Here is a 15216-nt window from a genome sequence, read left to right on the forward strand (position 1 = left end):
CTCTTGTATCTCAGGAACGGAATGGCGTATCAAGAAACTATAAAATGGTGTGTGATCAGGGCACCCTAAGCTGTTTACTGAGGGGGTTGGCCAAGGGTCCTCTTTAAATTCTGCATCACTACATCTTCAATCATAACCACAGTACAGAATACAATGCTATTTTCCTGTCAAACCACAGTATAAATCAGTGAGGTCTGTCAGTGCTAATGTGAACATAACCATAGCAAAGGTGGCTCTTTTGTAGGGTGATATGAAAATGAGTGCTTACCGTATATATTCAAGTATAAGCCGACCCGAATATAAGCCGAGGCCCCTAATTTCGCCCCCAAAAAACAGGAAAAGTTATTGACTCGACTATAAGCCTAGGGTGGGAAATACATCATCCAGACCCCCGTCATCATCCCCCGCCTTCATCATCAATGCCTGTCAATCCCTTCATCAGTGGTCTTCAACCTGCGGACCTCCAGATGTTGCAAAACTACAACTCCCAGCATGCCCGGACAGCCATCGTTCACTCGAGTATAAGCGTGGAGGTGTGTCTTCAGCACGAAAAAGCGTGCTTAAAAACACAGCTTATACTCGAGTATATACGGTACTGCTAAATTGTAGTGCATTCTGAGATTAGTAGTTGTCCAATGGGTCACTAATCCCTACCTATAACTTAGAATTTAAAGGAAATTCTGTCCCATGAAGCCTTCACCTCGATGACTACCTTGAGCTGCCTGAATTATTTTGATATATGTGGAGGGGACAGGTCAGAAAGTCCCTGTTTTCTATAAAGATCATGAAATGACAGACATCATTCAGACTTGCCCTGACTTGATGGAACATGAGTAGATGTGTATCAGGGACGGGGATTAGCTATCATCTCATCTCAATTACAACTTGGCTGTTCCACCCGAATCATTGCTGTCTACAGAGCCGAGCACAACATTAAATATAGAGATACAAACGCTGTTACTGTGGCAAAACGCAACACTCCATCAATTATCTCTTACGCACTCTTTCATATGAATTTTACTGCATACAGGATTTGTTCCTGGCATTTTTCCCCCTTTTAAATTTTTTTGTGTGGTGGCATCTGTGTTTTTATCAGGGCATATGAGAACTGCGTAATTCTTGGCAGTCCAGCTGTTGCTAAGCGGCAGCTTCTGTGATGCTCAGTCTCATTTTCCTTTTTATATTGAAACACAAATGGTGCTGATCTGTCAGCTTCTCACTGCAAACATAATAAGCCACATGTGTCCCCCATTGTGTAACAGTAATGTGCATGGTCTGTATGATGGAGGGTGTAATCACGTGTATATGGGGGAAAAAAATTGTTAGAACAATATTTAACACAGATGTATGTAATAGTGTTCAGAAATGATTTTTTCTTAAAGGGAACCACTGTCTTTCAACACTATTTCATTACTGGGTCCAGAATTCTATACCAATTTAACAGACTGTCACAGTAACTTAAAGGGGTACTCCGCCATCAGACATCTTATCCCCTATTCAATGGATAGGGGAGAAGATGTCTGATCGCTGGGGACCCCTGCGTTCTCAGTAGCTGCACCCCGCCGTTATTACAGCACAGAGGAAAATTTCTGTGCGTGATGGCGGGGCAATAAAGGGCCGACACGACTCCGAGCCCTTAATGTAAATCTATGGGAGGGGGCATGACGGTCACCATGCCCACTCCCATACACTTGTATTGAGGGGGCGGGATGTGACGGCACGAGGGTCTGGAGCCCTGATGCCCCTGTATCACCCCGTCGATTTTCCTCTGTGCTGTGATGATTGCGTGGTGCCACTACTGAGAACGCAGGGGTCCCCAGCGGTGGGACCCCCGTGATCAGACATCTTATCCCCTATCCTTTGGATTTGGCTCCAGGCTATCACAACCTGATAACTTTCTTCCCACTAGAAGGCAATGGGCAGTGTCACTGGGGAATGTACTAAGCTGCAACTTTAACAAGAGGTCAAAACCATGCACACATGCGGAGGCCAGTGGTCACACATTGGTGCAGCATTCAGCAGTTGAATTTAAAGGGGACCAGTGGTCACTCTTGAAAAATTAAATTAAGTGCATGAATAGGCAGAACCATACCAGTTATGAGTATCATGAAACTCCCCTGACCCTTTCCCCCATTCCAGAGATATAGCGCTCTGTACCCTATTTGACAGCCTAGCTACTCCATCAGATGGATGGGGATCACATTATACAGTGTTCTGCTGACTGCTGTAGGATGGGGGGGGGGGGGGGGGTAGTACAGGTGCATATATATGCATGCCCCCTATCCTGCAGCACACAGCCGAACATTGAATATTGAGGTCCCTGCCCATCTGATGGAGTCGCGAGACTGATGGGGATGAGGAACACCCCTTTGTAGAGAAAACAATGAAGGAGTCTTGGTGTTAATCTAACATTGCATGACCTTTGTTTTTAAAGGAGTAGTCAAGTCCTGAAAAACGTATCCCCACTTCTTAGGATAGGGGATAAGTTTCAGATAGAGGGGGGGGGGTCCGACTGCTGGGACCCCCGCAATCTCTCGTACAGGGCCCGGCTCTCCAGCCCAATAGCATGTGTCGACCATTGCACGGAGCGGTGGCTGACACGCCCCCTCAATACAGCGCTCTGGTTCTGCCATAGTTGTATTGAGGTGGTGGTTGACACGCCCCCTTCCCGCGTCTGCCGGGGCCCCGTACGGGAGATTGCAGGGGGTCCCTGCGGTCAGAACCCCCGCTATCTGAAAATTTAGTTTTTTTAGACTGGATATCTCCTTTAAGATCATGGGGTTCCCAAAGGTTAGACTCCTACCAAACATAAAGTCATAATAATATTCTAACAATAAACATGAATACTCCTTTATAGCAGTTGGATATCAGATTTAATTATACAGAGCCTCAAATCTCCTGCATATAGTTATAGATCCAGAATACATCATTCTTGCTATCTGTAGCCACCATAAGAGAGGGCTTAGGAGCTTACAGTATGATTTTACAATTGAGTTTAATGTATACAGTATGTAGTAAGGGCGGCTGTTGCACACATACGCGAGGTACATGGTTGCCAATTATCTGATGTTGTGGCCAGACAAAATTAACCCTCAGTATAGCAGCTCATTGCCAGCGTTTCCTAAAGTAATGGCATCTAAAGAATTAGTTATTTGGAGAGTTATCTCCTTATAAAATGTTTTTACAATAGTAAATAGTAATAAAGTGATACATACCCAGCCAGAGGGCACCATCAGTATCCAGTTGTTTTGCCCCGAGTGGAGATGAGGCAAAGACTGGAGCCTCATTGCCAACTTGTAGGATGCCATCCCTGTTATTTCTAGAAAATAATTCAAAAAAACATAAGAGGCAAGGAAAAAATATCTGAAATGATCACAATACAGTAAATTACAACATATTTACTGTTAAAGGTCATAGCACATTAGGGTTAACTTACACGACCATGACCATTGCTGTAAAACGCTTTATCTTACATTCCTCTCCTATCCGCCAATCCCTTAGCGCATTCACGCAGCCGCCACCTGACCCCAATGTTTTTATAATTTCTGCAATGGCAGAGTACATTGTGTCCCTCATACTCCAGCCCTGGCATGTAAAACATTCAGAGAGCTCAGAGCCCCAATGATCTCCCCATGGGCGGCAGCCATGCAAAACCAATGCGTGCCAGTCCCCATGGAGAGTCCTGTCATTCAGAGAATGTAATGTGACTACAAATCCTACATAACTTAACCCCTTTCATCCCAAGTAGGGAAAACTCTGACATATAATTTGGTGTTAAGAGAGCTGTACAGTTCTCTATGGACTATAGTTTTTTTTTTTCCTTTTAATGTGGGGCGTTGATCGATCTTATCATCTATCTGACATCAATCTCGTCCTGTATCATAATCTATCTTACATGTATAAGTAGTTATAAGCATTTAAAGTATAAACTTTACACGCCAGTAAGGATATCCATGACCAAACCAGTGTAACAGGCATGCAGTTAGGACAATTATTAAGATTTCAAGTGATAGCATATATTGCTAGAATATGCCATTGCTGTATGGTTAGATTACATGTCAAAATTAAAGGGCCACAGTGCTAATGGAGCTATGTGCTCTATTCTAAATGATGCTCCTAGACATATGGCTGCACATGAAACTGTAGCCTAAGTCTATTTACTTAAATGGGATGGTGCTGCCGTTCTCTGCATAGGGGACGGCTTGGGACTGATGTGTTGTGAAAATCAGTGAAGAGAACACAGTGATAAACCTGCTTTAGGGATCAATGAGGACCTAAAGGTCAGACTGCTACTGATCAAAAGTGATATTTTACTAATTTTCCATCATTGAACCTTATAGAATGTGGCTTCATATATTATCAGTAGTTTCCTACAGTGCTGCCTAGTTGTCATAGTGCACAAAAGAAACTTCTTGATGACAAATTCTTGTATTCTACATCTCAAAAATGAGGTCCATGGTACTTGTAGCACTGATCTCTGTAGTAGCAACAGAGATAGAATGGTCCAGAGGAATGAGTTGGAATCCGGAGCAGCCAAGCCCCCGCACGCCTATGTTATCTTTCCCACCCATTCACCATTCTGCAGATGCCTCACTCTATTCTTATCTTAGGGGGCACTGAAGGGCATAACGGACAGAGAGATAATCCCAGGCATATATATGCTAACTCCTACTCGACCCGATTCAGCCATCCCTACGCTGACTCACCAATATCAGAAGTACTGTATAAGATGCATATGCCATGACAGAAAATCCCACAACTGAGATTATGTTGTTTTATACACTGCTCAAAAAAATAAAGGGAACACTAAGATAACACATCCTAGATCTGAATGAATGAACTAATCGTATGAAATACTTTCGTCTTTACATAGTTGAATGTGCTGACAACAAAATCGTACAAAAATGATCTATGGAAATTAAATCTATCAACCCATGGAGGTCTGGATATGGAGTCACAATCAAAATCAAAGTGGAAAACCACACTACAGGGTGATCCAACTTTGATGTTATGTCCTTAAAACAAGTCAAAATGAGGCTCATTAGTGTGTGTGGCCTCCACATGCCTGAATGACCTCCCTACAATGCCTGGGCATGCTCCTGATGAGGTGGTGGATGGTCTCCTGAGGGATGTCCTCCCAGACCTGGACTAAAGCATCCGCCAACTCCTGGACAGTCTGTGGTGCAACATGGCGTTGGTGGATGGAGCAAAACATGATGTCCCAGATGTGCTCAATCGGATTCAGGTCTGGGGAACGGACGGGCCAGTCCATAGCATCAATGCCTTCCTCTTGCAGGAACTGCTGACACACTCCAGCCACATGAGGTCTAGCATTGTCTTGCATTATGAGGAAACCAGGGCCAACCGCACCAACATATGGTCTCACAAGGGGTCTGAGGATCTCATATCGGTACCTAATGGCAGTCAGGCTTCCATTGACAAGCACATGGACGGCTGTGCAGCCCCTCAAAGAGATGCCACCCCACACCATTACTGACCCACCGCCAAACCGGCCATGCTGGAGGATTTTGCAGGAAACAGAACGTTCTCCACGGTGTCTCCTAACTCTGTCACGTCTGTCACATGTGCTCAGTGTGAACCTGCTTTCATCAGTGGGGAGCACAGGGCACCAGTGGCGAATTTGCCAATCTTGGTGTTCTCTGGCAAATGTCAAACGTCCTGCACGGTGTTGGGCTGTAAGCACAACCCCCACCTGTGGATATTGGGCCCTCATACCACTCTCATGGAGTCTGTTTCTGACCATTTAAATGGACACATGCACATTTGCGGCCTGCAGAAGGTAATTTTGCAGGGCTCTGGCAGTGCTCCTCCTGCTCTTCCTTGCACAAAGGCGGAGGTAGCGGTCCTGCTGCTGGGTTGTTGGCCTCCTCCACATCTCCTGATGTACTGGCCTTTGTCCTGGTAGCGCCTCCATGCTCTGGAGACTAGGATGACAGACACAGAAAACCTTCTTGCCAAAGCTCGCATTGATGTGCCATCTTTGATGAGCTGCACTACCTGAGCCACTTGTGTGGGTTGTAGACTCTGTCTCATGCTATCACTAGAGTGAACGCACCGCCAGCATTCAGAAGTGACCGAAGCATCACCCAAGAAGCATAGGAACCGAGAAGTGATCTGTTGTCACCACCTGCAGAACCACTCCTTTATTGGGGGTGTCTTGCTAATTGCCTATAATGTCCACCTGTTGTCTGTTCCATTTGCACAACAGCTTGTGAAATTGATTGTCAATCAGTGTTGCTTCCTGAGTGGACAGTGTGATTTTACAGAAATGTGATTGACTTGGAGTTACATTCTGTTGTTTAAGTGTTCCCTTTATTTTTTTGAGCAGTGTAGTTACATAAAACTGTTAAACTTTACCTATAGAATGCTTTTTATTGCATTTAATTCCATAAAGCCAAATTCCATCCAATTTGTAGTTTTTATTTAACAACTAATTGTGTCTTACCTCAGTGCCTTTATGCGAATCCATTGGTTGGTGTTGACTGGTATTGTAGAACGAAGGACAACAGGTTTGGATCCAAGATCATAGGTCATCTGAACGTAACCTCCTACCACAGCAAGAGCAATGTAGTCTGAGCGTTCGGTTCCCTTTCCACTCCACAGAATGAGACCCTGAGTAGCTTCAGTCTTGATACTTAACTCAAACTGGTTGGTTAGGAGGGCTTTCTCACTGTAGAAAGAAAACACAGTCACCCATGCATCCTAGGTACAGAGAGCAAGGTGGTCTTGACTTGCATCAGGTATGACAAAAGGAAATAAAACTAAATGCTTTACAAATGATCTATAGAAGGAAAGTTAGCCTCTCGTTGAGTAAATAGTATATTTACAGGTCCAACTTCCTCCAACAATCGCACTACAATTGTGATATAAATTCACAATTTGTTATTGATCAAATACCTACAACTAAGAATGACTGGTGTGACTTTGTTGATTGTATAGGGAATACAGTAATCGGCTATGCTGTTCTATACAACATAATTCAATACCAAAAAAAATCTGTACATTGAACGAATGTTTGTCTTTACAATGAGACCCTATGGGTGACAGATGCCACTGTATATTATTGGTTTGGGGGCATAAACATGTGAGCAGAGCCCTAATGGTTAATTCTTAATAGTATAATAATTTTCATACTGGTATCCCCCAATACAGCCAAATCAATTAGTGTAACTGCACCCACTAACCCACCTCTCAGCCCCAATGGGTAGCATTATGTAATATTGTGAGCTTACTTCTTTCGGACCCTTAAATGGCTTTTAGGATAGGGGTGTATTTTTTAAAAGTGGTTGTTCCCATGAGCTCACTTTAAACATTAAAGGACTGTATGATGTGATACAATGAAGTTACACAACTGCTGGTGAAATATGTGAAAGGATTCTATGTATATACTGCTATTTTATTAAAATGTTCAATATACGGCACATTTTGCATTGGACTAAGTACATCAAAAATGAAAGATTGTACAATACTGAAACACATCACATATACAAAACACCAAGAGCACAGTAACAAAACAACGACACAACATCACAACCCGCCTACACTTTCCATACTTAGGGCTGCTTGTTATATGTATAGCAAGGGAATACTTCTTGTGACAAAATTAGCGAAACCTCTGGATGCTTTCACCCACACAGCAACAGCTGAGAGGACAAGGGAAGTTCCCAAAGGGAAATAACCAGGTTGGGTGACATGATCAGTGGGTCCATATTCCGTTACAACTTATGGTGAGAACCAGCAATTACTTTTCAATAACATTTCAGTAGTCATGCACATGACTTGCTGTTGGCTTCCTAAGGCCTTAAGTCTAAAGAATTAAACTAAATGTTCCATTTGCATTGTTTCATCCATGAAAAGGGTGATTTTCTATAATAATTGTAGACTAAGGCCCCGTTCACACTGATGTTGCTCCCCGTCAAGGACAGCCGTTAAAGTCTCTTTTTTTGTGTGACTTTAACGGGCAACAACGTGTCCCGACAGCTGCCATTTACTATTATGGGGGCTGTTGGGCGCCGTTATTTTTTTTATGGGAATAGCGGGAGAAAAAGACAGCACATGCAGTAATTTTTCTCACGCTATTCTCCCCGGCTCGCCTGATGGCCGTCACACTGTCGCGTCATAAAACTAGTGTGAATGTAGCCTAATAATACGGGAGGGATTCACAATCCTTGTGAAAGGACAATGTTCTAATCTTGTACCCATAGCTTTGGAGGCAGGCTCTAGATCTGCCATGAGGCTTTTTGTGAGGCTGGACTAGTTTAGGTGAACCTGTGCAGAGCCCACAACTCCAAAAGGCAACTTTAGCAGACAAGGGAATAAGAACTGGTCTGAGGATGATATTGTGATCTTTCCATACAAGGGATGGTAAGGAGACAGATAAATGCCAGGCACTCTAGCAATGTGATCGGGTAGTTTTAAGGTGTCCAAACACATTAGATTAAATTTGATAAAAGTGGATAATTTCAACCAAAATGATTCCTCATTGGGTAAAATTTAACACTTGATGATGATGTTGGGAGAGAAAAAGTCGGCCATGTTGAATTTAAACAGGCCAACCCTTGTGTTTTGGAGGGATAAGCTCTTGCCAGAACTGTCTGGCTGCGACTTAGCTCTCCTTTCCCTACGGAGGAAGCATGAATGTTCGGCTGTGCCAAATGTACCTGTGTATGGTTAAGCAGGGAGAGATGACTGTCAACTGAACAATCATTTGGCCATCAGCAATTGAAAGTAAAGATCTATGTTTTTGGGGAAGCTCTTTCATATCAAATGATCTTTAAGGAAAGAACATGCCAAGAACATACCCAGGAAGATCATTTATTCTTCACCCAGTGTTATAGATCATGTATGACCAGTTTGAAGGCCTGTAATTACAAATATGGGCTAGACTGTGTATTGGTGAGTCTGCAAAATGAGTGTTCTTTTAACAGTAGTTCAACCATCAACCTAATCCTGTCAAATGTGTATGGCCACTTTTCAAGTATGGTCCCACCTAGTGAAGGTCAAAAACTGCTGGGTGGGGTTTTGGAATAGATTGGCTGCATGATTTGGAAACAGCAAATTTGTGCACAGAACTGTTTAATCGTTAACAATTAATGTAGGCGAAACTGCTGTTTGCCTCCAAAATCGGACAGTTAATTACCAATCTATTTTAAAATCCAGTCCATTACATGGTTTTTGGTATAACCCACATCTCTATTGAAATGAATAAGCTGAATATTCAGCATAAAAATATGACAAAGGGTTTGTTTATCAAGCTCAGATTTATCAATCTGTCTGGTTCTCCCATGCCAACCAGGGATTTTCCCTCGAAAAGTCCCTGTCCAGCTTACAGGGGGGGTTTCCGTCCAGTTAAAATGGCAAGAGTTGATAATATCTTGATATGTGGGCATAACGTTCATGGAATGGCAATGCAGTGGCACAGCTAAAACAATAGGCCAAGTAAGCATAACCAGATATACACATAGTAAAGCTTCAGAAAATAATCTATAGGTAGTAGGAGAGTATTTAATACTAGTGGTGCACTCTGAATATTAATATAGATTTGGAATCCCTCCATATGAATACTCCTCCTGGGTATTTTCTTCGAAGACCTTGGCTAGTATAAGTGGATAGCTGTGTGGAAAATTTTCCATGGATTATACAATCAACTACATCTGATACATTGGTTGAATAGTGGCCAAGCACCCGTTCTGGCATCACATTAAGGTTAGGGTTACACTGAGGGTAGCAAGATTAGGGAACTCATGTTTTTACAATTTAGTGGACAGGGATTCAAAGAAAATACTATGATCCCAAAATAACCTTCATCTGTCTGCAAATTAATGGGAGAAACAGGATTTTATCCATGGCTGTGGCTGCTTTACCTCACACCTGTTCTACATATCTAAGTAATGTTAGCTGTTTGTCCCACTCCAGAACTAGTGTCATACTTAATCTACAGAGTGCACAACTAGGAATAAACATGGAAAATCTCATAGCCGGTCCAAAATAATCATACAAAGAGCGCCAACAGACAAAGCAGGCAGTGGAGAAACTTACCTGGGGTCATCTGGATTGTCCACGGGGCCAAGACTTTAGAAGCAGAAAGAAAGTGGGAGGCATGCAGTAAGCAGCAGCAGGAATAGTGCAGAAAACTTATTTATACCCCAACCCCAGTAGAGCAAGAGCTACCCCCTCCCCCCAAATATGACAGCAACCGTAATGTATCTACACAATACTAAAATGCATTAAGAGCTTTTATCTGTTTGGAAGCAAAGCTAAAACCAAGGAACAAGGCCACCATTAATGGTCTATTCATTACTATATATGAGCTTTACATACACAACTAATTTTGCCAGTTTTTACCTAAAGTTTTCAGACAACACAGAAACTGTTCTGTCCTAGTTTTCCATAGAGGGGACTTTGATTCATGACCGTGCTCTGTGCTCCTCCGCTGCTGTCTATCATCTGGCACCGAGGACTTTTACAGTCATTTTTAAAAACATTATTTTATTACTTAGCAGAAAAAGGAGCACTATAGAGGATATGTGTCAAAATGACTCTATAGAGTAGCAGAAAAAATAGATCTAGTTTTTATTGTAAGCCGGAGGCACTAGAAGACTCGCTAATCTTGTTTGTTACATTTGACTTGGCTCTCGCAGGATTGGAGGTTAATGGCTGGATTCATCAGTTTACCATTGCCTGTATTATGTGATGGCTGCAGATGATGAATTTCAATAAGCCTTAGAAATTTCACTGATGATGTCCATAGATGTGTCATCATAATTCTTATTCAGAAACTGAAATGCTGAATCGTCCCCAAAACAACTTCTGCAAATGATCTATTCTGTGGGTGTTTGAAAGCAAAGCATGGAGCTCTCGAAAATCTTTCTGTATGAATGGATGAATGCTTAACTAGCTTCCTCTAAAGAGTGAAGTGGGGTTCTATAATATGAAATGAAACTCCAAAGTCTAAGACAAAGAGATGTTTTCTAATGTATAACCTGCTCCGTGTATCAAACATGGTGATTTATGGGTGCGCTGTGAAGAAAGTGCTCTGCAGGTGTATATATAATAACCATTTTATAGTTTATAGGACCTATAGTTGCTAAAGGTTCATAACAAACTCTGAACAATACGTATCTGGCTGCCCGGATGACAAAACAGTGCAAGTGTACTGTGGCCCTCCTTATGGTACGGAGACATAGAGCCAGCTGCATCTTGTGGTCCTAACATCCCATAGCATGTCCTCCTGAAGTTTAGACACTTTAAGCAGGCTGGTTTTTATGGATAGTTACTATGTTTAATTTTCAGGGAAAAGATAAAAATACTAAAAAGTTCTAAAACCTAAGGCTGGAATTACACCAATATTGTTTTCTCCCCCCCCCCCCCCCCCCCCCCCATTGTTTTGTCAGCAGGAGAATAATGTTGAAAACAATGGCGGTTCAGATGGGTTTATTAACATATGTCCTTATAGTGCTGTTGCTGAGTAGGAATATAACCTGATCCTTGTAGTCATGTGCACACCTATAGTTGAATAAGTGCTGCTTCAATATACAGTATATGCGAGTATATATGTGTTGTACTGAATCTTTCTGCATGTTGTACTGAAATACAGCTCTTGTCTCATAGTGTACCTATGTACAGGGCCGGCATTAGGGTATGGGAAACTGGGCATTTGCCCAGGGCCCCCGTCCTCCAGAGGGCCCCATGTGGCTGCTATTGTGTTTGTAGCTGGGGGAAGCAGTGTAGCCCTGCAGCCAGCAGCATCCAGGATTGAGCCTCGCTGCAGAGTTCATTTACATAGTGCTGGCAGTGAGAGGCTCCTTTAACACCCCCCCTCCTTCCCCTGTCTCCTCCTCCTGCTGCTTTTAGATGTCACAGGCCGACAATGAGGAAGATAGTCTGCAGGCACCAGGAGGCATGAATATCTAGCAGCTGATCTTTTAACTCTTTCAGGACTCAGCGTTTTTCCACTTTTTTTTTCTCCTCACCTCCTACAAACCATAACGCTTTCAGTTTTCCACCTACAGACCTATACGAGGGCTTGTTTTATGTGCTACCAATTTTACATTGTAATGACGTCAGTCATTTCACCACAAATTCTATGAGACCCAAAAAAACATTTGTGGGAAAAAAATTGAAACCCCCCCCCCACCATTTTGTAGTTTTTAGTGGCGTCCGTTTCTACGCAGTGCACTTTTTGGTAAAAATGACATATTTATTCTGTAGGTCCATATGGTTATAAGGATACCCAATTTATGAAGGTTTTATTTTAATATATTAATTAGAAAATACATTCACCAAAATTAGTATGTTTAAAATTGGCATATTCTGACCCCTATAACTTTTTTATTTTTCCATATATGGGGATGTATGTGGGCTCATTTTTTGCGCAGTGGTCTGTAGTTTTTATTGGTACATTTTTGTTTTGATGGGACTTTTTGATCGCTTTTTATACTTTTTATTAGGGTATACAAAATGACCAAAATACGAAATTTTGGAATTTTTTGTTACGTATGGAATTTTTTTACTTATGCATATTGACTGTGCAGTTTAATTATCATTATATTTTTTTAGTTTGGACATTTATACACGTGGCAATACCACATATGTTTCTGTTTATTTTTGTTTACATATTTTTTTTTTTATGGGAAAAGTTGTTTTTTTCCCCCCCACAATTTTTTAGTCCCCATAGTGGACTATTACATGCAATATTCTGATTGCATACACTGTTCAATGCTATGCCATAGCATAGATCAGCGTTATCTGCGCTCTGCTGATCCAGCCGATTTCACGGTGGCGGTCGCGAACAGCCCGACTGAGCTGCCGGGAACGGTTTTACTTTCACATTAGATGCGGCGATCAACTTTGATCGACACGTCTAAGGGGTTAATGCTACATCCTGAATAACTAAATGTGACTGACTTGTTCGGCTTTTGGGGCCCCACATTTCATTTTGCTCAGGGCCACATACTAGGGTACTCCGGTGGAAATTATTATTTTTTTTTTAAATCAACTGGCGCCATAAAGTTAAACAGATTTGTAAATTACTTCTATTAAAAATCTTAATCCTTCGAGTACTTATTAGCTGAAGAATACAACAGAGGAGATTCTTTTCTTTTTGGAACACAGTACTCCCTGCTGACATCACGAGCACAGTGCTCTCTGCTGACATCTCTGTCCTTTTTAGGAACTGTCCAGAGCAGCATATGTTTGCTATGGGGATTTTCTCCTATTCTGGACAATTCCTAAAATGGACAGAGATGTCAGCAGAGAGCACTGTGCTCGTGATTCAGCAAAGAGCTCTGTGTCCCAAAAAGAAAATAATTTCAGCGCTTATAAGTACTGGAAGGATTAAGATTTTCTTTAATAGAAGTAATGTACAAATTTGTTTAACTTTCTGGCACCAGTTGATTTAAAAAAATAAAAGTTTTCCACCGGAGTACCCCTTTAAGTCTAAAACCGGCCCTGCCTATGTACCTACAATTTGTAAAAAAAAAAATGCTTGTTCCAAAACATTGTGCACTTCATGAAGACATCATATGGTGGCACATAAAGTGTCCACCTGATGGATTATACAGAACTGATGATGTACAGGGTCACCACATAAAGCTTTGCCATTTGAGTGCCATGGACCCTACTTCTATATGAATTAAAATCATGGTAGTAAACTTAGATGTAGCCAGTGCTTTTAATTAGACACAGTTCATAGATAGACAGCACGGCACTACTTTCCCTTCAGGTGCAGAACGGTGATGACACGGCAGACTAGGACTAAGGATTGCTGGAGGTGGTGCTCTGACTAGCAATAGTGCATGAAATCGCAACAAAGAAGCAGAGAAATAATCGGCAACTCACCGCGGCCAGCTGAGTAAATCTTCTTTTATTTCATACTCACAAAAATATCATATGGGAAGAGGGTAGTGGGGGGACACAGGATGGCGACCAAGCTCCGTTTCGCACGATGATCGTGCTTCCTCCGGCCATGATGGCCGGAGGAAGCACGATCATCGTGCGAAACGGAGCTTGGTCGCCATCCTGTGTCCCCCCACTACCCTCTTCCCATATGAATTTTTGTGAGTATGAAATAAAAGAAGATTTACTCAGCTGGCCGCGGTGAGTTGCCGATTATTTCTCTGCTTCTTTGTTGCGATTTCAGTGCTTTTAATTAGCCAAATAGGCCCAAACTAGCCAAGAGCCCAGAGGGCATTCACTGCATGTTATCAAGAAAGAAACCCACTGGTCTAGGAATCTAACAACCATCAATATTGCGTCAGGTTGTTAGTCTGCCGCTCACTATAATAAATCTACTGGTAAGAGCTTTGGTGATTCCTACTAAACCATCTGCTGCGATTCCAATACTTATCCGGCACATTAAAAGACGCCGATAATCCTCTTATCATATTGTCCTAATAAAAGCCATATTCCCCCTAAAGCATTAAGCACACTTCAAAGCAATTGTAAAAGTTTACAAAGACTTCACCAAAGGAAGACAAGGACATGAGAGAAAATGTGTATAATTATGTTACTGGAGTGGCTACCCATGATAACGGCTTCTGTTGTTCCGTTTACTAGGTGACGCATTATGCTTGAGATGATGACAGCGATTCAGTGGAGCTGAAGAATCAATGGATGCTCTGAATGGAACTGGGAGATGGCAAAGATATGAGCATACGAAGGCGGAACAGGTATGGAGCAAATTTTCATGTAGATTGGTAACAACGGTGGCCAACAATGTATTTTTTAGCACAACAATGCAGAATGAATGGGAGACAGGCTGACATCTGCAGACTGACTTGTGCAAGCAATGATCAACCTCACATCAATGAAACAGGCAAAATGTAGAGAACACCTGGTGTGATTGGATTGGACATGGATCGGGCATGTATGGACATTTTACTTACTCAGGTATCTCATTAGTCAGGTGGCTTGAAAACAAGGAACACGAAGACATATAAGACAGAAGACGGACACATGACACACACTGACAGCTGCTTGTACATTAAACGGAATGCATCATCAGTTATGGTGTATACTTCTATTGTACAGCTCAGTTACAGTGTTACTTGTAGCTTCTGTTGAACTTTTTGTCTTTGGGCTAAACTAAAAGCCAAGTCAATACTAGTAGCCAGCACAAGAATATCACCGAGAGACTTGGCTTGAGTTTCTTATGACAGTACCAGTTATTTCCATTGGTTTCTGTGGCATGCCATT

General features: G+C 42.2%; 1 protein-coding gene and 1 long non-coding RNA gene across 17 annotated transcripts in view; one reads left to right on the forward strand and one right to left on the reverse strand.

Moving 5' to 3' along the window:
* The window catches only part of LOC130293433 (uncharacterized), a 182000-nt gene that overhangs the window by 108771 nt on the left and 58013 nt on the right, over positions 1-15216 (forward strand). For all 4 annotated transcript variants that reach the window (XR_008848207.1, XR_008848206.1, XR_008848208.1 and 1 more), the window contains exon 2: positions 14578-14690. This is a non-coding gene — a long non-coding RNA (uncharacterized LOC130293433). The remainder of the gene's footprint in view (positions 1-14577; positions 14691-15216) is intronic.
* Positions 1-15216, reverse strand: part of AGRN (agrin) — a 537034-nt gene that overhangs the window by 4109 nt on the left and 517709 nt on the right. For 9 of the 13 annotated variants that reach the window (XM_056542092.1, XM_056542091.1, XM_056542088.1 and 6 more), the window contains 4 exons: positions 14907-14930; positions 10060-10092; positions 6467-6691; positions 3216-3319 (listed from right to left, as the gene is read on the reverse strand). In XM_056542092.1, coding sequence (XP_056398067.1) covers positions 3216-3319; positions 6467-6691; positions 10060-10092; positions 14907-14930 — 386 coding nt within the window. The remainder of the gene's footprint in view (positions 1-3215; positions 3320-6466; positions 6692-10059; positions 10093-14906; positions 14931-15216) is intronic. The other 4 variants (XM_056542095.1, XM_056542097.1, XM_056542101.1 and 1 more) reach the window with 2 other exon arrangements.

The sequence above is a fragment of the Hyla sarda genome, chromosome 10 (assembly GCF_029499605.1).
Source record: "Hyla sarda isolate aHylSar1 chromosome 10, aHylSar1.hap1, whole genome shotgun sequence".
Classification (NCBI taxonomy): Eukaryota; Metazoa; Chordata; class Amphibia; order Anura; family Hylidae; genus Hyla; species Hyla sarda.